This window comes from Phyllopteryx taeniolatus, chromosome 14, assembly GCF_024500385.1.
Source record: "Phyllopteryx taeniolatus isolate TA_2022b chromosome 14, UOR_Ptae_1.2, whole genome shotgun sequence".
NCBI lineage: Eukaryota > Metazoa > Chordata > Actinopteri > Syngnathiformes > Syngnathidae > Phyllopteryx > Phyllopteryx taeniolatus.
Genome location: NC_084515.1, coordinates 25,158,653 through 25,184,712, shown reverse-complemented (window position 1 = coordinate 25,184,712; position 26,060 = coordinate 25,158,653). Strand labels below are relative to the sequence as shown.

The window sequence follows — 26,060 nt, the reverse complement described above, 5'->3', positions numbered from 1 at the left end:
GGTGGAAACCGGAGTACGCGGAGAAAACCCACGCAGGCACGGGGAGAACATGCAAACTCCACACAGACGAGGCCGGGATTCGAACCCCGGTCCTCAGAACTGTGAGGCAGATGTGCTAACCGGTCATTCACCGTGCCGCCAATACACTTACACAGCGATGCTAAATACATTTTAATTAACCAATTTTTTAAAAAGGGTTACAACAAATAAATAAATAAACAAATATTATTCACCGGACTCTTGATAAGGTGAATAGTTCAAGTATTATTATTTAATTATTTACAATAAATCAATTAACCAATCACTTAATGACATAAATGAATTTAAAAATGACCAAAAAAGGGATAAATACATTATAATGAACCAATTTTAGGTTACAAAAATTTAACTAATGCATGGTTGAATTAATGCAACAAATACTGTATTACAGGATGTTTTATAGTGTAAATATTTCAATATAAAATAAAAAAATAATGGTTTATGTATTATTAAAAATAATGATCTATTATTATTATTATTTTTAGAGAAGATAAATTAATTTAAAAATAACCAAAAAGGAATAAATACAGTGGTGTGAAAAAGTGTTTGCCACATCCCGATTTCTTTTTTTTTTTTTTTTTTGCATGTGGTTGCGATAATTTGGAATGAGTCCCTTACAAACGCTGTGGAGGAATTTCGGCCCATCTTTGCCAAATTGTTGTAATTCAGCCACATCGGAGGGTTTTCAAGCATGAACTTGCCTTTTTAAGGTCATGCCACAGCATCTCAATAGGATTCAGGCCAGGACTTTGACAAGGCCACTCCAAAGTCTCTTTTTTTTTTTTTTTTTTCTTCAGCCATTGAGAAGTGGACTTGGTGGTGTGTTTTGGATCGTTGTCCTGCTGAAGAACCAAAGTTTGTTTCAGCTTGAGGTCACGAACAGATGGCCGGACATTCTCCTTCAGGATTTATTGCTAGACAGCAGAACTCATGGTTCCATTTATCACAGCAAGTCTTCCAGGTCCTGAAGCACCAAAACAGTCCCAGAACATCACACTACCACCACCATATTTTACTGTTGGTATGATGTTATCTTTCTAAAATGCAGTGTTACTTTTACGCCAAATGTAATGGGACCCACACCTTCCAAAAAGTTCTTTTGTCTCATCAGACCAGAGTATTTTCCCAAAAGTCTTGGTGATCATTAATGTCTTTTGGCAAAATTTAGACGAGCCATAAAGTTATTTTTGCCTCAGCAGTGGTTTTCGTCTTGGAACTCTGCCATGTAGGCCATTTTTGCCCAATCTTTTTTTATGGTGGAGTCATGAGCACTGACCTTAACTGAGGCAAATTTTGGTCTGCAGTTCTGTAGATCTTTTGGGGTCTTTTGTGACCTCTTGGATGAGTCGTCGCTGCGCTCTCAGAGTAATTTTGGTTGGCTGGCCACTCCTGGGAAGGTTCACCATTGGTCTATATTTTTGCCATTAATGCCATAATGGCTCTCACCGTGGTTTGCTGGAGTCCCAAAGCTTTAGAAATAGCTTTATAACTTTTTCCACACTGATAGATCTCAATTAATTTCTTTCTCATTTGCTCCTGAATTTCATTAAATCTCGGCATGATGTCTAACTTTTGATGATATTTTGGTCTACTTCACTACTCATTCATTCATTCATTCATCTTCCATTCTGTTTATCCTCACACGGGTCCCGGGCGTGCTGGAGCGTATCCCAGCTATCTTCGGGCGAGAGGCGGGGTACATCCTGAACTGGTCGCCAGCCAAGCGCAGGGCACAAATAGACAAACAACCATTCACAGTCACACCTAAGGGCAATTTCGGATCTTCAATTAACCTTCCATGCATGTTTTTGGGATCTGGGAGGAAACAGGACTACCTGGAGAAGGGAGAACATGCAAACTCCACACAGGCAGTGTCGGAATTTGACAAACATGCCAAAAAATAACAAATCAGGAAAGGAGGAAACACTTCACATCACTGTACATTTTAACTAACCAATTTTATGGGAAAGGATGATTAAATTGAAGCAAGAAATAATATAGCAATTTCCGGTGTACTGTAATAACCTTGTGGTCTGGATGTGGTCCAGCACGTCTCGTCACCTTTATAGACGTACACGTGCTTCTTCTTCTGCAGCATATTTTCAGTAAAGTCACCTTTGTCATCCAACGTCAGTGCTTCGTGAACACGCGTGCACACACACGGACACGCACACACACACTAGCTCAAAGTCCTCTTACACTTGTCAATATTCAGCTCACAAGTTAACACACTGACACTTTTGGAGTTCAATCAGTTACTGTATCACGACGCAAATTATACAAAAATAGAGCATGATCCAAACCGCCTCACAAGGACATGAATCAGTCTTTATTTAATTTATAGTTACAAGAAATAATGTAATTCATTGCAATTTTTTAAAAAAAAGTTGCTAAATGTGGAAAGAACTGGTCGCTGCTGCTACTTATTGACTGACGTGAGTTACAACAAGATTTTAAACCTTTCTAAGGCCCTGACTGGAATAGTATATGTATCAAATTATAGAATACAGTACAGTAGACAGCAGTGATTCTTAAACTCTGGTGTGCATAGCTGGCATCCAAGGGGTACGCCAGATTTACATTGGTCAATTTACAGTTTTCTGTTTTTTTTCCACTGAATCAAACGGTTCAACGTGAGCATTTGCATTCTCAAATGTATTTATTTTTTACTACAAATCTTAACATCTTGGGGTTCTTTTCCCATTTCTATAGGGAACAGCGGTGCACCAACTAGGGTCAACTTGCTTTTTTATTTATTTTTTTGTTTTTTTTATTACCGTTTCCAAATGTTACATTTCATGCAGCAAATCTAAGTGAGCCTGACTGCTACGATTAATTATTGTCATTTTCATTGATGATTGGCAGAGAAAAATCACATCGTGACTAATTATGAGGTGTCCCGGTGCATCCATTGTGAACAATTAAGTTCTTGTGAAGAAAAGAATCTTGCAGATGGAAAAAAAAAAGGCTGATTTGTACGAGTCATCTCATTTTAAAAAATAACTTTTTTTGTGGGGGGGGGGTCACTTTTACACATTTTAAGCTCCAGTTTGCTTGCTGTGATGTTTGTGACTGTGATTTTTCTTCACGGTTGATAAAGTAATCCAAAAATAATCTACGTTACATACCAATGTGTTTTCAGTGTAAATAAATCTGAGTAGTGGACACTGATGAATCTCAGTGGTGTTAAAAAAAAAAAAAAATCCATTTGTGCTGATTACGTTCACCGAATATACAACGTCATCCTCGTCACAGGTTACTCCTCCATGTGTTGTTCCATGATGATTCTGTCATCACTGAGTGGGGGAAAAAAATTATTACAGTAAAATAGCTGATTAAGCGTTGTGTCACCATGGTCACATGAACTTTAAAAGCATAACTGGCCTTGACTTATCTTTCCTTCTTTCTCCAGTTTCTTCAAGTGGTGCACCAGGTTCACATTGGCAGCCTGATGAAGGTGCTCAGGAGTGTCCTGCACAATCAATATTTTAATTTTTTCATTCAATATTACAGTATATGGAAGGTCTGCATGATATGACCTGAAAATAGAATGTCAGATTGCCTTCGCCTCTAGAAAAAGCAGCTGATAATGAATTTATTCAAAACAAGTTTTTTTAAAGTTTTTTTTTTATACCAAACAAGTTTTGGAACTGTTTTTTCTCCCTACAAATTTTTCCCCCACATTGACTTGCATCAACTTCTACAGAAATAATAGAAAAACTTTACAGGTAGTAAGTGCTGGTAAATGGAAAATGTCAAAATGTCTAAGTAAACACAATCCTGAATAAATTAACATTTTAAATGTTCAACAATTTAACTAGAGCTGCAACAATTAATTGATTAGGCCACAACTAATCAATTATCAAATTAATCAACAACCATTTTCACAATCAATTCATTGTTGAGAGACCTTTTTCCAACCTAAAATTGTCCAAATCCTTGTAATTCCAGCCTCTCAACAGTAAATATTCTCCAATTTCTGTAGTCCTCCAAGAAAGCAGACAGATTCTTTATATTGAATATGAATAAAAATAAAAGATGTCCATACATTTGCTTTTACTTTGGAAAACAATGATCAACATTTTTGCCTATTTTCTAACAGACATTACGGACCAAACTAGTGAATGAATCATAGTCTATTGATGTTTGTTTATTTTCTGCACTGTCAATTTGAAATAATACCCTGTTTTTGAATAAAGGGATGGAAAATATTAGTTTTTATCCGATTCATCAATTAAACAAAAAAAAAATTATTGATGGATTGAGCGATCATTAAAAAAATAATTAGTTGCAGCCATAAATTATATTTATTATATTTATTATTATATATTTATTGAAAGTATGCTTTATTTTTCTCGTGGCTTTCAGTGACATTCACATGTCTCAGGAAAACTCTATGCGCCATGATTTACAGCCAGCCTCGGAATTCAGTGAATCGTGCCTCTTTGGTGTTTGCGCATATGTGACCGAGAGTCATGCTTTAAGGAATTTTACTGACCTTGTAGACGATCTTGACAAGTTCCATGGAGGTGAAGGGCTTTCCCGCTGCGGCCCGAATGGTCGCCAGTATCTGTCGCTCCCTCTGATCGCGGTGGCTGATGTAGTGTTGGATTTTCTCGCTGGCGTCTCGAACCACGGGACCGTGACCTGCACACAGCGCAGCGTTTTCGTCTGACATCCACTTTGTGATGTGTCAACCTTCGGTTCAATGAGAAAAGTACAGACCTCCACCAAGGCACAACAATCCCAATTTAGGTCGACACGTATACAGTAGCTGATGCACGCTTCCCGCATTCAGATAGTTAGACGGCATCGGCGCCAGCATCCGTCCTGGCGTCAATTGCTTTCAACACACAACTTCACACTAAAGTCTTGATTTTCAACTCAAAACCCAAAACGTGTGAATAGGATGTCCTAAATTTTGTACTATTTACCAAAAGGTGGAAATGTGAGGGGACAAAAAAAAATACAAAAATCCTACATCCAGAATTTTATAAAAATCTAATTTGTTCTTCCTTGGCTCATGCCCTGCCTCCTCTCAACTCAACTTTAGTTATGGACCACTTAAAAAAATTAAAAAAAAGCACACTGGCTAACAATTAATATCACACAAAATTAAAATGCAATAACGCTTGCTGGGTGGGTCAATATTGTGTGTTTGTACTTGGATTTACACGATCAGGACCGATCACAGAGTTTAAAAAAAAAAAAAACGATCACTGATCCGATCACAAGATGGAAAAATGTGTCTTACAATTTACTGTATATACTTGTGTACCGTATACTGAATATCTTCAAAAGTATTCTCATGTGTTCTAATCAGTCAGGTCAAACCAGCATTACAACATGACAGAAATAATGGGTGCTAATTTACTGGAATTAATTATTGTAATTAAATTACTTCACACACACCAAAACTTTAAAGCATGAGTCGACATAATGCCGGCATGTTAACATACAACCGTTAGTGCTAGCACTAGCTTGCTAGGCTACATAACATTTTGTTGCCTGCTTGCAAAGCCGTATTGTATTAAAAGCATGTGAACATACCTCAAGCAACCCTTAAATGAATGTAATCTCCCGCACACCGGTGACCACCAGCACACGTTTCCCCCCCATTTTGTTCTTATAATACACGCGTCGCAATGTCGTCGCCATGGTAACGGCCGTATCCGCTCACGTTTGAGTTAACAAGATAAAGTCTCGGGATGCGGTGGTATCGGAATACAAGATTTTATTGCAGTAGTCTGACATCGTGAAAGACTAAATTTGTCTTGTAGTCTGAGCCGTGCATTACGTGTTGTCTGTCCCACACCGCCGACCTGTTTTATAAAAACATCTTAATTGGCTGGCAGATATTTACAGTAGTACGTCAAAAGATAAGTGACAAGGCTACAAATAAACTAGCTTTTGGATTCAAATACACTGTACACGATGGCGAAATGGAGTAAATATCTTTTGCAGAGCGATCGACGAATTATGACATTAAAGCCGATCAGCAGAAACTCCTTTCGGCCGCTCGCATCCGCGATTTCGTTCTTTCGGTGACGACCCACAGCTTGTGACCATACGTGAGGGTAGGAACATAGATCGACCGGTAAATGGGGAACTTCGCCTTTCGGCTTAGCTCCTTCTTCACCAAAATGGACCGATACAAAGTCCGCATCACTGCAGACGCCGCACCGATCCGCCTGTCAATCTCCCGTTCCATTCTTCCCTCACTCGTGAACAACGACCTCAAGATACTTGAACTCCTCCACTTGGGGCAGGATCTCATCCCCGATCTGGAAAGGACACTCCACTCTTTTCTGACCGAGGACCATCGTCTCAGATTTGGAGGTGCTGATTTGTTTGGGACTATAATTTACAATGCCACTTGTCTTTTTTAAAAACATGTTTAAAAAATGGTGGTGTCTTTTGGGGGACTTTTTGAGATAAAAGCATGGTCAGGGAACAAATTAAACTCGAGCCACCAATATATATACTCTTGCAACTAAGAAACGTGCCAGAAGGGATGCTGATTCACCACAAGGCTCGAGTTGAGCCTCAGTTTTTAATCGCTGAGCGATTTCCCCCCCCGATCAAAATACAAAATACAAGTGGGAGTGGCAGACCTACCAACCACGGCTGAAATTCACCTTTCGGCAGGTTGGCGGGTGTTAATGTCAAGCCCTGTTGACAAATATATTCGTCAGTGGCAGTGAATGGTTGGATTCACAACACAACATTCCTTGGTGGAGGTACACAAAAACGAGAGCACACACAGACACACAGTGGAAAAGGCCCACTTCCTCACCAGGGTAGATGAGGTCAGCGCCGGCGTCCATCAGCGTCCTCAGCGACCTCATGTAATCGTGGAGGTCCTCGAAGACGGCTGTGCCCTCGCCCAGGATGCAGTCGCCCGAAAACAGAGCCGACTCCTCCTCCAGAAGCAACGCCATGTGGTCGTCTGTGTGGCCTGGCGTGAAAACCACCCTGGCACCAGAACAGCATTGATGATCATGATCCATCCATTCATTAAGCAGTGGTGCTTTGAGATAAAAGTGACCCAACTTTTGTGTTTTTCAAGATGCGAACCGTTGCTTGGCCAATTTTTTTCCGCTTTGACATACAAGCAAACATTTGAGATATGAACACTGTATGGTGACAGTGAACTCATCTCAACTCATTTAAATTTTTCAAAAAACATGCTTCAAGCTGTTTATTGCTGAAGTTAACTCTGAAACTCAACATAAAACTGAGAATTGAACGTTGTGTATTTAAAACAACCACATAACCTCAGTTAGCTGAATGCAAACACATCATGGGAAATGACATAGACGGGCTAATGAAGAGCATCTATGTGGCCAGGTTCTAACCTTTTAACCCATTTTAACAAATGGTGACGCAGCACATGTAGACAAGCAATATAACAACACTCACAGTCATATACTGTACTCTTTACCTTCTGCGAAGAACGGCTAATATTAGTGCGGCTTACGGAGGAATGAGGAGTCTATGTGTATAAGCACACCAGAAGGGGCAGCACAATGTCCATTGAATTAAAGCAAAAACTGCGACAGAAGCTGTTTCATTATTTACCTTCTACATAATAATGTCATTACAATATTTATATATATATTTTTCATAAAGTACAAAATTATTTAAACAAAACAAAAAACTTTTTTTTTTTTGGGGTGAGGCTGAAACGGATTGATAGCATTTCCATTCATTTCAATGTGGAAAGATGACTTGAGGTACGAGTGCTTCGAGTTACGAGCGCGGTCATGATAAAAATTTAACTCGCATCTCAAGGCACCACTGTGTCTGTCTATCTATCTATCTAGCTAGCTAGCTAGTTATCTGTCTATTGAAAGTCTGGTGTTGCCTTCGGGAAAGTCTGAAACCAACTGATTGTTCCAAATGTCATCCATTGTTTAATCTCTCCCACATTTCAGAATTTGCCCAACTTTCCAACTATTTTTTTATCTGAACTGACTTGAGCGTGGCTCCCTCCGTGTGGACCACATCTCCGTCTTTCAAGTACGTGTACTTCTGGCTTCCCGAGCCCTCGTAGACCTGGCTGGATCGGGGAAGTTTGCTGACTCGGACCTCGGAACCTGCCGCATACATTACACTTCCTGTCAAACTTCTATTATACTAGTTTTTTTTTTTTTTTTTTGCAACACTGTTGGCTTGTCCTCACCTGTAATGTCCCTGCAGATGTCGTCCACGCCGCCCGTGTGGTCGTGATGCCAGTGGGTGACCAGGATCTCCTGAATGCTGGTGTTGAACGTGCTCAGAACCTCCTTCAGACTGCTGATGTACTCCGGGACCGCCGGTTCGCCGGTGTCAATGAGCACTCGCCTGGAGAACATTCGTACGGTACATACAAATAACAACTGAGCCTACTCCCTATGTCTCTGCACATCACAAACATCACAAAAGTCCTCTAAATGTTGTCACCGTGATCATTTGAGTGTTTGTAATGCACACAGAAATCAAAATGAATGCTTGATGATTATTTCTATTGCATCCACTTATTCCTGTAGACATGTTGGTTTAAGCTACAGCGAAGCCCTACACAGTCTAATGGAGTGGATGTGCACATTTTAAGCAACAAAAAGTCCTCCAATTGTAGCAGGTGGTAAATGTGTTGTATTCTATTCACACCATAATAAAAATCAATGTATGACGATTCTTTCTGTTGCTTCTACATTTTCCTCTATCCATGGTGGATGAAGCCTACAAGCAGGCAAACGTAAAATTTGGACAAATTCTAATAAAATACATTTGTCTTACTGACAGTGTATTGGCTACACAATGGCTTTTAATCGTGGCTAGTAATCCTTTTGGTGCAATTAATATATGCTGATTACTTTCATCGTTTCAACTGTTTTCTTGAGGCATGACAAATTAATCTACAATTAAGCAAATTTATAATCCCGACAAATTGTTATGGCTTTTGAGTGAAGGACAGTCTACTTACATTTTAAAGCAGCAAAAAGTCAGTTTGGTGTATTTAATTTTAATTCATTTAATTCAATTTAAAACTAATACACGATTCTTCATTCTTTTCTGTAGGCCTGGTCAAAAAAAAAAAAAAAAGATATAACTTCGACAAATTGAAATGCAATTTGGCTTGAGGAAACGTACAAGACACGTCTTATTTGTCCACATAGCGATTTTACGTGAAAAGAAACATGAAAATAAAAGAACATGAAATCCTTTGGGTCACCTGTCCCCGGTTCCGACCAGATACGTGTTCGTCCCCTGCAGGGTCATCGGTCCCGGATTACAACCCAAAACCCGAACCACGCGGGCAGACAGCTGCTCGATACGGGGAAGAAGTGCACTCATGGCCGGGTGGGACGGAACCGAACCCAAACGCTTGTGAGCAACGACGAAGTGGGCAAAAGGGCAGCAAAACCAGAAGGAACACAAGCGGAAACGGCATTGTTTACTTCCGACTTTCCAGCAACCTTCACAATAAGACTTGGCGACACTTATACGAGTCTTCTGTTGCACGAAACGGACACTTGGGGGCGCTATTGTTTACTATGATGAATTTCTATCCATTTAATTCAAGCCTGGCGTTGCCTTCAGGGCCAGTCTGAATTCATAGCTTTATTCACGTCAAGCGATCTATTTGACTTGAACAGGCCATTTCTTATTATTTCCTATTTAATGGACCCTCTTGTAACACTAAAACAGCGACTATCCGCCTTCCCACAATGCACTGCTCCTATAACGTCTCTTGCGTTTGTTGTTGCTGTATTGTTTTTTTTAACGCTAGTTGACCTCGTTGCTGCCATATCGTCAAAAGAACGCGCTAAATCCACGTCATGCCTCCTGTGGTTTTTGTGTCCAGTCGTAAAACGAGGCGCTGGCTCGAGCTTTTTATTTCTTTGCCAAAATGGAATCGAGGGTGACACGAGGGCCTCTGTAGTGCCCCCACACCTCAGCGTCTCTCTTTGTAATGAGGCGACGTAATGAACCGTAATCTCCCGTTGGAATCCGTCTGCATGGGCGGCTTCTATTTCAATATAAATGCAAATGATTGAGGTGGGGAGGGGGGGGCAAGGGGTACAGTATGGGCGGAGGGTGAGCTGGCTGTGTTTGCGACGATTCCTCTTTGTTTGTTTGTGCAACGTGGGGTCTGAGACCGCTGCGGCTTCGTGCATTTAGATATTGCCGACGTCAGAGTCTCAGGTGTTAGATGGCTGACACTGCTGACATCTTCCTCCTCCTCCTTTTTCTTCTCCTATCCCTCCATCTCCGACTCCTCTTCCCTTCCTCCTCTTTCTGCGCCTCTCCTTCTTCCTATGCTCTTCTCCTACTCCCCATCCTCCTTCACTTCCTCCTCATCTTCTCCATGTGGAGATTGATGAACCGAAGTTGAGTTGAACGTACACCCTTTCATTTTCCCATTGAAGTTTTTTGGGTGGAATTAATCTATAGATAACACGGGAACCTTCTGGTCTGGCACAGATAGAAAAAAAACATTGGATTTGTGAAGAAAAAAGAGAACCAAGCAGACACAATTTCAAGTTTTTTTCTTCTTCTTCTCTGTCTCAGTCTTCGTAGCACTGCGGCAAGAACAGACGGACAACAAACAACCGGAACAAACTATCACATTTCAGCTCCACACGTAAATAAAATTGGTGAAAGAAAACGCCGCAGTGGTCACAGAAATAACAGTATTAAAAAAAATTAAAAAAAATAATGAAACAGGCCTGGACAGAAATAATGGTACACCTACAAAAGATTCAAAATAATTTGACCACAGGGACAAGCTCAAACAAGGTGTGTCCTCTAATTAGCATCAGAGGTGTCTTCAAACTTCAGTCGGTCTATTTAAAGGGTGACAAGTAATCACTATGCTGTTTGTTGACATGGTGTGTATAACATGGACCAGAGGAAGCGAAGCAGAGAGTTGTCTCAGGAGATTAGAAAGAAAATTATAAACAAGCACGTTAAAGGTAAAGTCTATAAGACCATCTCCAAGCAGCTTGATGTTCCTGTGATGATAGCTGCACATATTATTCGGAAATTTAAGATCCACACGACTGTAGCCATACTCACTGGACGTGGAAGCAGGAGGAAAATTGATGGCAAATTGAAGAGACGGATAATACGAATGGTAACAAAAGAGCCCAGAACAACCTCCAAAGAAATGAAATGTCAACTCCAAGGTCAAGGTACATCAGTGTCAGATTACACCATCAGTGGTTGTTTGAGCCAAAGTGGACTTCATGTGATACGACCAAGGAGGACATCTGTTGAAAATAAATCATAAAAAAGCGAAACTGGAATTTGCCAAACTGTGTGTTGACAAGCCACAAAGCTTCTGGGAGAATGTCCTATGGACAGGTGAGACAAAACTGGAACTTTTTGGCAAGGCACATCAGCTCTGTGTTCACAGACGGAAAAATTAGTCATACCAAGAAAAGAACACTGTCCCTACTATGAAACACTGAGGAGGCTGTTATGTTATGGGGGCTTCATCTGGCACATGGTGCCTTGAATCTGGGCAGGGTACAGTGAAATTTCAAGACTATCAAGTTATTCTTCAGAGAAATGTGCTGCCCAGTGTCAGAAAGCTTGGTCTTAGATGCAGGTCATGGGTCTTGCAACAGAGTAATGACCCAAAACTCACAGCTTAAAACACCCAAGAAATGTTAAGAGCAAAACATCAGACTATTCTGAAGTGGCCTTTTACGAGCCCTGATCTAAATCCTATTGAACATTTGTGGAAGGAGCTGTAACATGCCGTTTGGAGAAAGCACCCTTCAAACCTGAGAAAGCTGGAGCTGTTTGCTCATGAAGAGTGGGCCAAAATATGTGCTGAGAGGTGCAGAAGTCTCATTGAAAGTAAGAAAAAATGTTTGATTGGAATGATTGCCTCAAAAGGTTGTGTAACATTCTTTTTACAGGCCTGTGACCTGTTTCATGAGTTTATTTTTTTAAATAATTCTGTTGAACCACAATTCAAAAGCAATGTCTGATTTTTATTGGTTATTTTTCATTAAATTTGTACTTATTATTTCTGTCAGATTCAAGTTATTTCTGTGTCCACTGTGGGATTTCCTTTCATTAACAGAAGGGTACAAACAATTTTTGTCCATGTGTGTTAAGTGAGAACTGCCAAAAAGGTTAAAAATACTCAAATCAACCTCTAACAAAAACAAAGCAAGCGTAAAAATGTCATTTCTCTCACTTCATAAATGCTGTTGAATTATTAAAGAGCCAATTTGTACTCTGTTGCCAACCAAAACAGCAGCACCTACAGAGACATGCAAACTCCCTCTTAGCCGAATTAAAGATGATTGGATGTCATGTGGCATCTTCGCATTTCAGCAGACTCTGACTCACCTGGTTGCTCATTCATGTTGTGTAGCGTGGTTGATGCCTAACCCCTCTGCAGTTTAGTCACTATCAGGAATTTGTCAATCCAAATTGTTTTGGAAAGTGTACTTGAATGTGAGTGTGTGCGTGTTTGTGTGTGTGGGATCAGCTGTGCAAAGAACCCCCGCCTCCCCTCCGCCCCCGCCAACTCACAGCGTGACTGACCCTCATCCAGACGATTGGTCACCCTGCCTCTGTCGCACCACTCCATGATTGGACAGTGCGCGAGAGATGAGTGGAGTGAGTGGGGGCATGGGGGTCGGTTTGCTGTTTGTGGCTGTTGCTAAGCTCCTGTTGCTAAGAGCCTGGCTGCTGTTGCTAGGAGACGCGCGATGCATTATGGATGCTGGTTTGCTCGACTGAGCCAATCTGAAACGCTGATGAGAGCAGTGGGAAGTGGGACGCCGTCTCTGCCGTACACCCATCTTTGGCTGGCGCAGGAGACCCTATTTACAGCTTTAGTGAGACATCACAGATAAACAATATTAAGAGATCAATGCAAAGACACCAAAGAGAAGACGAGACAGATAACACATCAAAAACATCATTGATAACGCTGGGTTATAAAAAAAAAAAAATTTCAACTGATTTTGGAGAATTTTGCATCACTGAATCTGAAAATGACATCTGTTTCTCTTGTTCGGGTCAGGCTTTTATGGCAAGTTGATTTTTTTAAAAGTGTGATTTTCTTACTGAATCGATTACATTTTTGTGACGACATTGGCCGTTTTGACAAACTTTGCTTACGGTACATTGACTTAATATGACTGTTAGTGTATTTAATTTCTTACAAGGAAGGACTCACACACCACTAAGGGGTGCGCACCCAGGTAGAGAATCCCTGATAAGCAAAAATACATACCCTAACCCTACATGTACATGTAAACAAAAATGTAAAATAAAATACAAATAAAAAAAACAATTCGTCATAGTTGAAAAAGTTGACCTGATTGAGCAAAAGCAATTTGGGTTCAGCACATGAAAATTGTCCTAACTCAGCTCAAAAAAATAAGACAGTAAATTTGTTGTTGACCAGTGTAATGATAACATTGATAAGACGTCTGATAAAACATCATTGACAAGCTTTCAATTCTAAGACATAATTGATAAGACACTATTGATAAAACATGACAGATGAGACATCAAGACATTCCTAAGATATTAATGATAGGACATTGTTGACAGGAAACCATTGATAAGACACATCAATGATAAGACATTTATGTGGTATTCATAAGACACCATTATCATTGATGAGACAACATTTATAAGACATTCCTAAGACAAATGATAAGACGTCATTGATAAGACACCGATGATAAGACATCAATGATGTCATTGATAAGATATTACTGATTTAACATTACTGAGACGTCATTGATAAGACATTAGTACACCATCAATGATAAGACATCATTAATAAGACATTTCTAACACATCATTCACAAGACATCACTAATAAGTTCAATGCTAAGACATACTGTCATTGATAGGATATTACCAATACATTACTGCTGACACATAATTAAGACATTGGTATATATAAAACATTGGTGAGAAGAATGACATAAAAGGTGTCACTCCAGAATGTTGTAGATCCCATTTTCCCTTCGAGTGTGCTTCCCTGGCCTCTGAAGTGCTCCTTTGACAATTTTCCGCTTTGAAACTGACGCCAAAGCGTAATATGAAGCGCTTCAACTTGTTCCCATGCTCCTCTTCCTCCGCCTCTTCGTTGTCGTCCTCCAGCTGCCAGTCATCCCGTGCGCAATTATACAAAGCCGACGTTCCTCCAAAGCAATTTTTCTATGCAAATGCTCCAATTCCCAGCGCGCTTACACAGGCCTTAATGCTGACCGACCGACGCTATTGAGGTGGCCTCACGTGCAAAATCATCAGCCGGTGCCAAAAGTGTTCTGGTGCCGGACGCCGCCCCCCACGCTAATGCAATTCACACACCTGATGCACATTCAATCAATTTTGCTCTTGGAGGAAATCATTTCACATTTGGGGAGTTCCATACATTAAGGCTACTATTCTACCAGTGGTGGGCAAAGTATGGCTACATTCCCCAACACGGCCCATCATGGAGTTACATTTTGGGAAAGCAAGGATTTGTTCGATCATCCATCCATCCATCTATCCATTTTCTTTTACCGCTTATCCTCACTAGGGTCGCGGGCTGCTGGAGCCGATCCCAGCGATCTTTGGACGGCAGGCGGGGTGCACACTGAACCGGTCGCCAGCCAATCACAGGGCACATAGAAACAACCAACCATTCGCACTCACATTCACACCTACGGGCAATTTAGAGTCTTCAATCAACCTACCACGCATGTTTTTGGGATGTGGGAGGAAACCGGAGTGCCTGGAGAAAACCCACCCAGGCACAGGGGGAACATGCAAACTCCACACAGGCGGGGCCGGGATTTGAATGCCGGTCCCCAGAACTGTGAGGCAGATGTGCTAACCTGTCAACCACCGTGCCAGTTGTTCGATCATATTTAAATTAATTGTACTTCTTCCTAATCCTTTTCAGAACAGCAGTACAGGATGTTTTAGGATGGGATTATTTATATTTTGTCCATTTTTTGTACCGCATGTTCAAAATAAAGACTCAAAAATCATAATCACAAAAACAATGACAACGCTACAATTAGTTAAAAAGTATTTAATTTTTCTAATTAATGCATCTTATGAAATAATTGGATAATTGATTCCATGTATTTATTAATTGGTTAATTATAAATAATTAAATTCATTTATAATCGGGTAATTTAGAATTTATTTGAACTATTTTCTACATATTTGTATTAATATTTTGATTAAATATAATTATGAATAATACAATAAAAATGAGAATGAAATATTTTATTGAAGGACATGTTTACAATAAATTTTTATAACTAATAAATACAATATTGGCTAAATAAACAGTCCATTTTCCGTATCGCTTATCCCCTCTAGGGTCACGGCTTTGCTGGCGCCTATCCCAGGCGACTTTGGGCATGAGGCGGGGTACACCCTGAACTGGTTGCCAGCCAATTGCAGGGCACATAAAAACAAACAACCATTCACAGTTATATTCACACCTATGGGCAATTTAGAGTCTTTAATCAACCTGCCATGCGTGTTTTTGAAATTTGGGAGCAAACCAGAGCACCTGGAGAAAACCCACGCAGGCATTGGGAGAACATGCAAACTCCACAAAGGCCAGATTTGAACCCGAGTCCTGTGACGCAGATGTGCTAACCAGTCGTCCACCGTGCCCAACATTGGTTAAATAAACAAATGTATATATCATTGGTTAATTGATTTATTTATTGTAAATAAAAAAAAATAAAAAAATTATGTAAACAAGTGTAACAATATTGCTTCATTTATTGTATTAAACAATTGGTTAATTTTAAATAAATTATCGAATATAGAAATTAGTTGGAGCTATTTTATCATTAAAATCAAGTGTTTTAAAAATCTCATAAAAAAGTTTCCCCACCCCTGCTGTAGACACACGGACCCACACACACGAACACGGACACGCACACACAGTTTTTGTGCAATGAAAAACATCCACGTAGGACACTGACAATACGACTTTATTGACACCAATAGAACAAAATAGCTTTAGTTGCTTTTCTGTGCTGATGCATCCTGTGTGTGTGCGCGCGCGCGTATTTGGAGTTGTACTTGCACACGGACATCAAATCAATCAAATAACCATGAAAGAATAGTTGAATGCTTCCTTTAATCCTGGTCATAGACTATACAATATACGTCTATATAATATATAGTTTGACTGTTTGCTGAGTTAAAGCCATGCACGAGTAGCCACTGAAATAAATTGGGCCATGGGAATCACATGGGTAATACAACAAAAAAATTTAAGTAATATCACAAACAAACAAAAAATCGGATTATCACATCTAAAATCAACCGTTATGATGCCAAAAATGACTCAAGCCTAGAAGAGCATTTTTATCTTGACTTTACGCACAAAAATGTCTCATGCTGACAGTTCGTACAGCTACCACTCTGATTTTTGTACAACTAGAAGTGAAGACGGCCCCATCGAGACCATAACGAGTCCAGGAATTTGAATAAAGGAATGAATAACCATAAATGCGACAGACAAAAACGTCTCCATTTGTCTTCATTTTACGAAACTCACAACCTCCAATTTACTGCTATTATGCATAATAGCACATAATACAGTGGTACCTCAACTTAACAGTTTAATTTGCTCATACAGTGTTTAGGGACAGAGCCCTGCCACCAATAGTGAAAATCCATGCGCAATCAAACTGCTTATAATTGCCTATAGATGCCACAAGTTAACGGGAAAGCACTACTTTTGTCCAAATGAAGCTCCTCAACTCAGTTCAACATAGTCGTCCCTCGCCACATCACGGTTCACTTCTCACATTCCCACTGTATCGCTGATTTTTAAATCATACATACTCTATCTTCTTTTATATGACATTTTTCGCTACACCGTGGAATTTTGCAGTGATCATTTTTCCAAACGGACGAACGTTAATGTTAATTGTAAGCGCCGGGAGGAAAGAGTGCGTAAAACACAATGTCCAAAGTTTGGGATCATTTCACACTTAAAAAAAAAGAAAATAAAGTGTAATGTGTTGACTGCACAGCAAAACTGACTTAGAGAACTGTACGTTTATGGTAAACATTGTTAGCTAACTTAATATAGCCGACCACAATTAGTTAGAACCAATTGTAATCCCTCTACAGGTTGTCAAGGATACTCAGCCGCCTGTGCACTCAACACGCAGACTGACTAGCAGTTAGCCAGTTAACAGCTAGCCGCTATCTTGAGCCAACTACTCTCTCATTCGCTGACTGCCATGTCACTCACCAGGCCAGACCCCGCCTTTTAAAGCCACAAACCCTCAAAGTTGCAGATATTGATGTGTGGAATGTGAGGATGGCAACCCCAAGTGGAAAAAGATTATACCTGCACCTCACATGCATGTACTGTATTTTTGATTGGTATTATGCATAAAGATTTATATAAATAAAATACATGGTCACTGCTACTTATTCTGGAACGTAACCCCCGCGATGAATGAACACAGGAACACAACGACGACGTGCTCAGGCGGGGATATGAACCAACGACCCTCTAAGCCACGCCCTGCCTGACCAGGAAAAAAGTTGTAATTCTACAAAAATTGTTTAAAAAAAACGGACAAAAACCGAGTATTAAAAATTTCATGGAAAAAATCATTCGCACAAAAAACCTTAAACAAAATTTACAACAAAAAATGAGAATAGCAAGAGTTGTAAATATAAATGTGAATATGTGAGGGTTCACTGTATATTATTTTGTTTCATTTAAAACAAATAGCCCTGTGTTGTATAAGAACATAATAAAAGACAATGTAAAGAAATTAACTGAAGTGAAATTACTGTCCTGGTGTGTTGGATGTGCCCTTTTAAGGGGTGTGGCCTACTGAGTGATGTCACGATCTGGAGTCGGCTCGTCTGCGTGTGAGAGTCTGGTTGCGAGTTGTGGCCTACTGTAGCGCCTTGCGAGTGTTCTCATTTTGTATTTGACTGTCCCGTTCAACAAACGGCGACTGTGGCTCTCCTTGCCCACATAACAGGGCAATAGATGCCAACGCCACGGCTCGTAAGTGGAAAAACTTGTAAGTCAAGGCACCAGTGTAAAAAGCCTAAGCTTTCGAACTGTGCCCTGGGGAACGTCATTCCGTGGACTGATGAGTTATAAGTTCTCAAGAGACTACAGATCAAAATTAACATCGCGACAATAATGACGTCAAGGATGATAGGATGATAACCTTGGCTAGAAACCTTAAAGCTACATAAACAGAATATTTGCCATTGATGCATTCGAGTGTAGTCAATCAAGTGAATGAGCCTTTTAAGTGTTTGTGAGTATTTAAAAGTTATTCTGAAAGAAAAGCGAGCATTTTTCATTAAAATTCATTTCAATACAAGGCCAAATAGAGATTGGAAAGAGAAGACCGAGGATTTACATGATGACAAGCAAATCCAGGCGACAAAGTAGAGAAGAAGACGAGAAAGAAGAGGAGGAAGGATGGACGTCAAGAGGACAAACGAGCGGAGATAACCAGCACGAGCAGGAAGATGCTTAGTCGCTCTTGTGGTCGGTCCTTCCTACTGAGGAAGAGCTTTGAGGATGGCGTTCACTTCTTCAGCCACCGTCGTCAACGCAAACGCAAACTGATCCTGCACAAAACGCAACACGACACATTCAGCTGAGGAACAATTCACTGGTCGCCCGCTAATTCCGGACATGTATCGGCCAAAAATGGACTGTAGCACGTGTGCCTAATGAAGTGTCCAGTGTGTCTATTATTGTTATTATGATTATTATTACTACTACAATTATTATTGTTGAGTTTTATTGTATTTCAGTGATGTAAGTGAGTTGTTGACCTTGGTCTGGACCATCCCAGGCCTTTGGTCTCGCAGGTGCTCCAGAGTGGCCGCAATATCGATCTCCTTGGCACCTACACACACACACACACACACGCACGCACACACACGCACGCAGGGAAAATGTGTTGAGGTCAAAGCCAGAAACAAACAAGAACTGAAGGCCTGGAAAAGCATTTCTGGTGAAGTCAATGGGTCACAGGCTTGATGCAGTTATTGCAAGTAAGGGTCATGCCACCAAATATTAAATGTTATCCACTTGTAGTTCATTTAATACTGTCTGTTCCAATACTTTTGCTGACTTGAAAAGAGGGTGGCTTCAAACAAAAGGTGCTCTGTCCTGAGTTGTTTAACAAATCTAGATGGAAATACCCTGAAATAGAAGCTGAAATTCTGAACTTTTATCTCATATATATAAACATAAACAATGAGAATTCTTTTTTATTGAAATACAAAAATGAAGTATTTGACGTAAAAAAGATACTGAATTCTTATTGTATTATCAAGTTAAAATATTTTACTTATTCACACAGACATTATGCACATTTTCACATACAAACTTATTTCATCTACTAAAGAATTGGTTAGTTACTATTAATTGAATTAATCGATAAAAAAACCTTGTTTTAAATTGAAAGTTTAAATTCTCATAAATGAGAATTCGTTATTATTGTATAACGAAAATTAAATATTTTATGTATTTTACATTGTACCTATACGCATATATAATATTTTACATAACACCCATTCTTGTGTCTCTTTTATTTACCTTATCTAGGAATGACCTGGCCCATCTGTGTTTGTTAAAATCAAATGTGGTCCATGAGCACAAAAGTTTCCACACCCCTGGTGTAAATGCGTGAAACAAAAAAAAAAAAAGATGGAAGACAGAGAGGACTTGGGGGCGGGGGGTGGGGTGGCTTCACGGAGACCCCCCGAGAGGGTTCCGGGTTAGTGGCTGGAAAATAAAAAGATGGCAAAATGAAATGGAAGTTGGATGAAAAGCTCGCCGCAACTTGATGGCTTTTATTCCAGGAGGAAAGTCTGCAAAAGGGGGCGACTGGGGGGGGGGGGGGGGGGGGGTGGGCGGGGCAGCTTACTTTAGAGAGGACTGAAATGAGGGTCTTAAAGGAATGATAGATTTGCACCCCCACTCTGCAAAAAAAAAAAAAAAAGGAGAAAAAGAGCAGGAGTGAAGCATGCGCTGGAAAATGAAGTGGGGGGCTATGGGACGAGAGTATGGGCAAGACAGAATCACTTAACTACAACAATTTGGAAAAAATCTGCCTCAAAAGTCACAAAACTCTGTGATGACTGTGAACAATCACATCATATGATTCCTTGTACAGAATTGGCCCTGCATTCATTGCTATTTTCTACAGTACAATGGTGACTTGAGATACGAGGCAGCAGTCCAGCAGATAGTCAACTATTCTTTTTTTTGCCACTTCCACTTGAAGTTTACTGAGCAAAACATGAAACAAAGAGTTGTGCATTTAAAACAACATAGTTCTGTCTTACGACAGTCCGTTTAGCTGAATGCTAACAAACAATGCATCATATCATAGACAGGCTAACAAATAGCGTCGGTGTGGCAGTGTTATAACCCTTTAAAATTCAGAGTGCAAAGATTAAATTATTTTTACTTGACACACTTGCTGTGTGTACATTTATGTGGGAAAAAATGAACTTAAATGGTTTTAGCCAATGGCTGCAATATAACAAAAGAGTGAACAATTTAAGGGGGTCTGAATACTTTCCGTACCTATTGTATATCTATATGTCTCTATTATATTTCCGCCAGGTGGCCAAAACATGCACATCAGGAGAGGCACAATGTCATTGAATTGAAGCAAAACAATGTGGCAAAAACAGTTCCATTCTTTACATTCTATTTAATGATGTCATTACTGTATGTTTTTATACAGTACAATATTATAGAGTGCTATTTTCTCTATTTTTCTTAGAATAACACATTCCAAACATTTTTGTTTTTTTAAAGGGATGGTGCAATGTACACAATTAATGGCATTTCTATTAATTTTAATGAGGAAAGTTAATTTGAGATCTGAGTGTTTTGTGCTGCGAGCATAATCATGGAACAAATTAAACTCGTATCTCAAGCCACCACTGTACTCATTTTTTCAGTCTTTGGTCAGACAGCTAATATTGATGTAAGCACATGGTGTATTGTAATTATTGGCAGTGTGGGAATACTACTATGAGTAAAAAAAAAATAATCACATGATTTTAATGCTAGTGTTTATGAAGTCTAGCAGTAATTGCAGTAATTACGGGTCTTATCTTTGACGGCAACGGCGGTCATTTAAATATTTACTTTGTCAGAGTTTTCCGTTGTTCACTGCAAACACGAATGAAACATGCAAATTGCCTGTGTTCAATTAAGTTTGGACTGATAAAGTGCAGAGATTAAAATGAATATAATTAGTTTTTGGGCTCAGTGCACACAAAACAAGTGACGGATGGTTTTGATGAAATATAATTTCTAATGGACTTAATGTTCCAAAAAGTTGAGGTTGGCAGGCCTACCCACCTTTCGTCATCTTGTTGAGGACCATGTCGATAAGGATGTACGTCCCGCTTCGGCCAGCGCCGTCGCTGTATAAAACACACAAAAATAAATATGTTTGCATGTTGTTCTTTAAAGTGTAAACAATACAAAATAACCTGTTATGAGGATTACCGGTTTTCCATGTCTTGACACGTTTTTAACAGTTTTTTTTACAACAAGAGTTTTCAAACATGACCCTTAGTTTATTTTAAATCATTAAAAAATTGTTTTTATGAATTTAAAATAATCAATAATCAATAATCAAAATTTAATACGCTTTAATTTACTGTATTTTATATGAACACATTTTGCTGTTATTTTCCTCCATCCATCGATTTCCAACACCGCTTATCCTGGTTAGGGTCGCGGGACGCTGGAGCCTATCCCAGCTGACTTCGGGCGAAAGGCGGACTACACCCTGAACTGGTTGTCAGTCAGCGGCAGGGCACATATAGACACGGACAACCTCACATTCACTGCGTCACTGAGTGGGAACCAATCCCACGCTGCCCGCACCAAAGTCAGGCGAGTGCACCACTCCACCATCAGTGACTTGTTGGGACATTGTGTTAAACATACATAAAAACAGAATGCAATGCTTTGCAAATCATGTTCAACCTATATTTAATTGAATACACTACTAAGTTAAGATATTTAATGTTCAAACAGATAAACTTTATTGTTTTTAATGAAATAATCATTAACTTAGAATTTTATGGCTGCAACACGTTCCAAAACAGCTGGGACAGGTGGCAACAAAGAGAGTTGAGGAATGCTCATCAAACACCTGTTTGGAACATCCCACAGGTAAACAGGCTAATTGGGAACAGGTGGGGGCCATGATTGGGTATAAAAGGCGCTTCCCTGAATTGCTCAGTCATTCACGAGCAAAGATGGGCCGAGGTTCACCTCTTCGTGAACACGTGCGTGAGAAAATAGTCGAACAGTTTAACGACAATGTTCCTCAACGTACAATTGCAAGGAATTTATCGATTTCATCATCTACAGTCCATAATATCATCGAAAGGTTCAGAGAATCTGGAGAAATCACTGCATGTAAGCGGCAAGGCCGAAAACCAACATTGAATGCCTGTGACCTTCGATCCCTCAGGCAGCACTGCATCAAAAACCGACATCAATGTGTAAAGGATATCACCACATTGGCTCAGGAACACTTCATAAAGCCATTGTCAGTAAATACAGTTCGGGGCTACGTCCGTAAGTGCAACTTGAAACTCTACTATGCAAAGCAAAAGCCATTTATCAACAGCACCCAGAAATGGCGCCGGCTTCACTGATGAAAAGTGGAAAAGTGTTCTATGGTCCGACGAGTCCACATTTCAAATTATTTTTTGAAATTGTGGACGTTGTGTCCTCCGGGCCAAAGGAAAAGAACCATCCGGACTGTTATGGACGCAAAGTTCAAAAGCCAGCATCTGTGATGGTGTGGGGCTGTGGTGTTAGTGCCAATGGCATGGGTAACTTACACATCCATGAAGGCACCATTAATGCTGAAAGGTACATACGGGTTTTGGAGAAACATATGCTGCCATCCAAGCAATGTCTTTTTCATGGACGCCCTGGCTTATTTCAGCAAGACAATGCCAAACCACATTCTGCACCTGTTACAACAGCGTGGCTTCGTAGTAAAAGAGTGCGGGTACTACACTGACCTGTCTCCCATTGAAAATGTGTGGCACATTATGAAGCGTAAAATACGACAACGGAGACCGGGATTGTTGAACAGCTGAAGCTGTACATCAAGCAAGAATGGGACTGAATTCCACCTACAAAGCTTCAACAATTAGTGTCCTCAGTTCCCAAACGTTTATTGAATGTTGTTAAAAGAAATGGTGATGCAGCACTGTGGTAAACATGACCCTGTCCCAGCTTTTTTTGGAACGTTTGCAGCCATAAAATTTAATGATTATTTGCTAAAAACTATAAAGTTTAACAGTTTGAACATTAAATATCTTGTCATTGTAGTGTATTCAATTAAATATAGGTTGAACACGATTTGCAAATCATTGTATTTTGTTTTTTTTATGTTTAAAACAACGTCCCAACTTCAATGGAATTGCGGTTGTAGAAAATATTCCCTTTCGTGATAATTAAAAACTCCATTCCAGACCTAATTTGGATCAGCACCGTCAGGGGCATCGAATGGGGGGCGGGGGCGACATGACAGCTGTCAAGGGGTCCTGATCATCCCCGGCTGTCTGACGCAGGTGCCCATGTTAATGGCTCAACAAACATGCCATTATTTTGGTTTTCTGAAAAGCAATGGTTTTGGTAATACAAGGTTTACGCCCGATGCCAGCGACGTACATATTATGTTATGAACATTCATGTAGTAATCAGTGGGAAATGAAGGAATACGTTGACAAAAGCCAGTGTTGTTGTTATTTACCTGCAGTGCACGATGATTGGACAGGAGCGCCCGCGGTAACACTTGTTCACTTTCCTACAAAACACAACAACACAAGGAGGCACTCAGTTGTGACTTCTTTCCAAGCTTGCCGTTACTGCGCAGATGTGTCTTACTGCTTAAGTCCAATGAAACGTGCAACGTGAGTTATGTAGCTCCAGCTAGTCTTTAAAGACTCACTCCAAAATGTTGCTGCCCAAGTATGGTCCAGAACTAGGAGAATAGATCATATTTTGCTTGTGCTTTACTGTTAATTCAGAATTTAATAAAAAAAAACAAAAAAACGTAACGTTGAGGTAAGGAGCTCTCGCATGTCTGATAAGATTCTTCAAAAGGCTGTCAGAGTAGACTAGAACGAGGAGAATAGATCATATTTTGGTTGTGCTTTACTGTAAAATTCTGAATTTAATTCAAAAAGACGTAATGTAGAGGTAAATAGCTCTTCCAAGTCTGTGATGACCTCAAAATGTTGCCTAAGTATTGACTACTACTAGGACAAGATATCATATTTTGCTTGTGCTTTACTTTTAAATTTAGAATTTCATTTACATGACATTAGGAAAGTAGCTTTCACAAATCACTAAAGATTCTCCAAAATGCTGCCTGAGTACGGACTACAACTCGGAGAAGAGATCACGAGATTTACGCTTTACTGTAAAATTCCGAATTTAATTTGAAAAGACATGACATGAGGTAAGTAACTCTCACTAGTCTCCTCTGGAATGATTTACACTTTACTTTAAGTACAGAATTTATTTTAAAACGACGTGACATTAGCTAATTCTAGCAAGTCTAAAGATTCTTCAAAATGAGTACAGCCTAGAACTAAGAGAAGACATCATATGTTTGAATTGCAAATTGAATTTAAAAGCTTGCAAGCATGCGGTAACACTACAAGCAAATAAGCAAGCAGCAAATGGACCTTCTGATCTGAGAAGAGGCGTGAAAACATGATTCTCCTCGATTCATCTTCGATTCTCTTTGATGGAGAGAACTCAAAAGAACAGTATTCAACAGCCAGGTTCCCTGTGATCCATTATACATCGTATGATACATTAGTCATGATTCTCTTGTTCCTCTTGGGACTTCATCATTAACATTCCCATCTCAGAATTCTGCAACGTTCCTCAAAAATTCGTTAACGATAACAAGTAGAACCTAGACAAAATATTAGTGAAGGCTCTCAATTATTTTTTGTCATCTGTTGGTAATGGACCTCAGTGGGTTCTGTATGAAAGGGAGAGGCAGATAAATGCCAACGTACGGTTACACCTCTGAAGCGCCACCTTTGCATGATGTTTGTGTATTGTAAGACTCATACAGACCAGCCACACATTTGCCCCTTTTGATCAAAACCAGCTTTTTCCCCAGAATTTGGTCCTGTGTGGAAGGTACTGACAATGGGAAAAAAAAATTTGCCTTTGGAAATAGTTGGAAGCTTAACGTCTGGCACACTAAGACTCATATGGACCGGTACACACTAGACCTTTTTGCACTGCCCAACAAAGCCGGCATTATCCCTGTGTCGCCAAATTGGGGGAAAGGTACCGAAACGGAATGGAGGGTTGAAGTTATTAACCCACAAAATTCTCAGCTTCAACAGAGGCATAACAGAGGCTGAGAAGGCCAACAGTGTATAAGGGGATACCTGGGGCCTGCCACTAGTGTGTAAGGTTTAATACCTGAAACAAACGCTCTTTCTGACATCACCTCATATGAAATTATCTGAATACGGAAAACCGTAACGTGTGTGATCGCGCTCTATGAACATGGTAATATCTCGCTTCAGCTGACAGCTGTGTGAAAAGGGGATAACGGAAAGCCAGAACAGAGGTCCCACCTCTATCACACCAGAATATTTTATACCTCACACTCTGACTTCATGTAATTATCTGACTTTCACTCAGACACATCAATAACCCGCTTTCTTGAATGAAAGGCACAGATGAGAAAATGCCAATTATTGCTAGGTCTATGATGTTCATTTTCAGGAAACCAGCTGTGTGAAAGTGGTTTGTGTTTGGTTACTGGGTGGGAGGTTGGATAGTGGGAGTGAGGGGGGTTGTGTCTCCATCCACCCACACACCCCAAGTCAGAGCTCACTCAAGTCAAATGTCACGTTGCCGTGGAAACAGCCAGCAAAAAAAAAAAAAAAAAAAAGGGTGGGGTGCGCAGAAGGGGTGCGCTCACGCCCCG

General features: G+C 40.0%; 2 protein-coding genes across 4 annotated transcripts in view; both read right to left on the bottom strand.

Moving 5' to 3' along the window:
• Nucleotides 1-2,346: 2,346 nt before the first annotated feature.
• Nucleotides 2,347-10,287, bottom strand: lactb2 (lactamase, beta 2). Its single transcript, XM_061797590.1, has 7 exons — nucleotides 9,257-10,287; nucleotides 8,225-8,385; nucleotides 8,018-8,138; nucleotides 6,836-7,014; nucleotides 4,538-4,686; nucleotides 3,424-3,511; nucleotides 2,347-3,335 (listed from the first exon to the last, which is right to left on the bottom strand). Exons 1-7 carry the CDS (start codon nucleotides 9,376-9,378, stop codon nucleotides 3,289-3,291), a joined length of 867 nt encoding a protein of 288 aa, XP_061653574.1. The 5' UTR covers nucleotides 9,379-10,287; the 3' UTR covers nucleotides 2,347-3,288.
• A 5,714-nt stretch (nucleotides 10,288-16,001) lies between these two features.
• LOC133489105 (receptor-type tyrosine-protein phosphatase N2-like) overlaps nucleotides 16,002-26,060 on the bottom strand; it is a 148,097-nt gene continuing 138,038 nt past the window's right edge. For all 3 annotated transcript variants that reach the window (XM_061797842.1, XM_061797843.1, XM_061797844.1), the window contains 4 exons: nucleotides 23,847-23,900; nucleotides 21,419-21,483; nucleotides 18,865-18,938; nucleotides 16,002-18,654 (listed from right to left, as the gene is read on the bottom strand). In XM_061797842.1, the coding sequence (XP_061653826.1) occupies nucleotides 18,583-18,654; nucleotides 18,865-18,938; nucleotides 21,419-21,483; nucleotides 23,847-23,900 (265 nt within the window). In that variant the 3' untranslated portion in view covers nucleotides 16,002-18,582. The remainder of the gene's footprint in view (nucleotides 18,655-18,864; nucleotides 18,939-21,418; nucleotides 21,484-23,846; nucleotides 23,901-26,060) is intronic.

What these genes read in the sequence shown, in the direction of transcription:
- lactb2 (XM_061797590.1), bottom strand. Translation starts at nt 9,378, where the DNA reads ATGAGTGCACTTCTTCCCCGTATCGAGCAGCTGTCTGCCCGCGTGGTT. An exon ending in CTGGTCGGAACCGGGGACAG is followed by an intron (nt 8,386 to 9,256) that starts GTGACCCAAAGG and finishes AATGTTCTCCAG; the next exon opens with GCGAGTGCTCATTGACACCG. An exon ending in CATCTGCAGGGACATTACAG is followed by an intron (nt 8,139 to 8,224) that starts GTGAGGACAAGC and finishes TGTATGCGGCAG; the next exon opens with GTTCCGAGGTCCGAGTCAGC.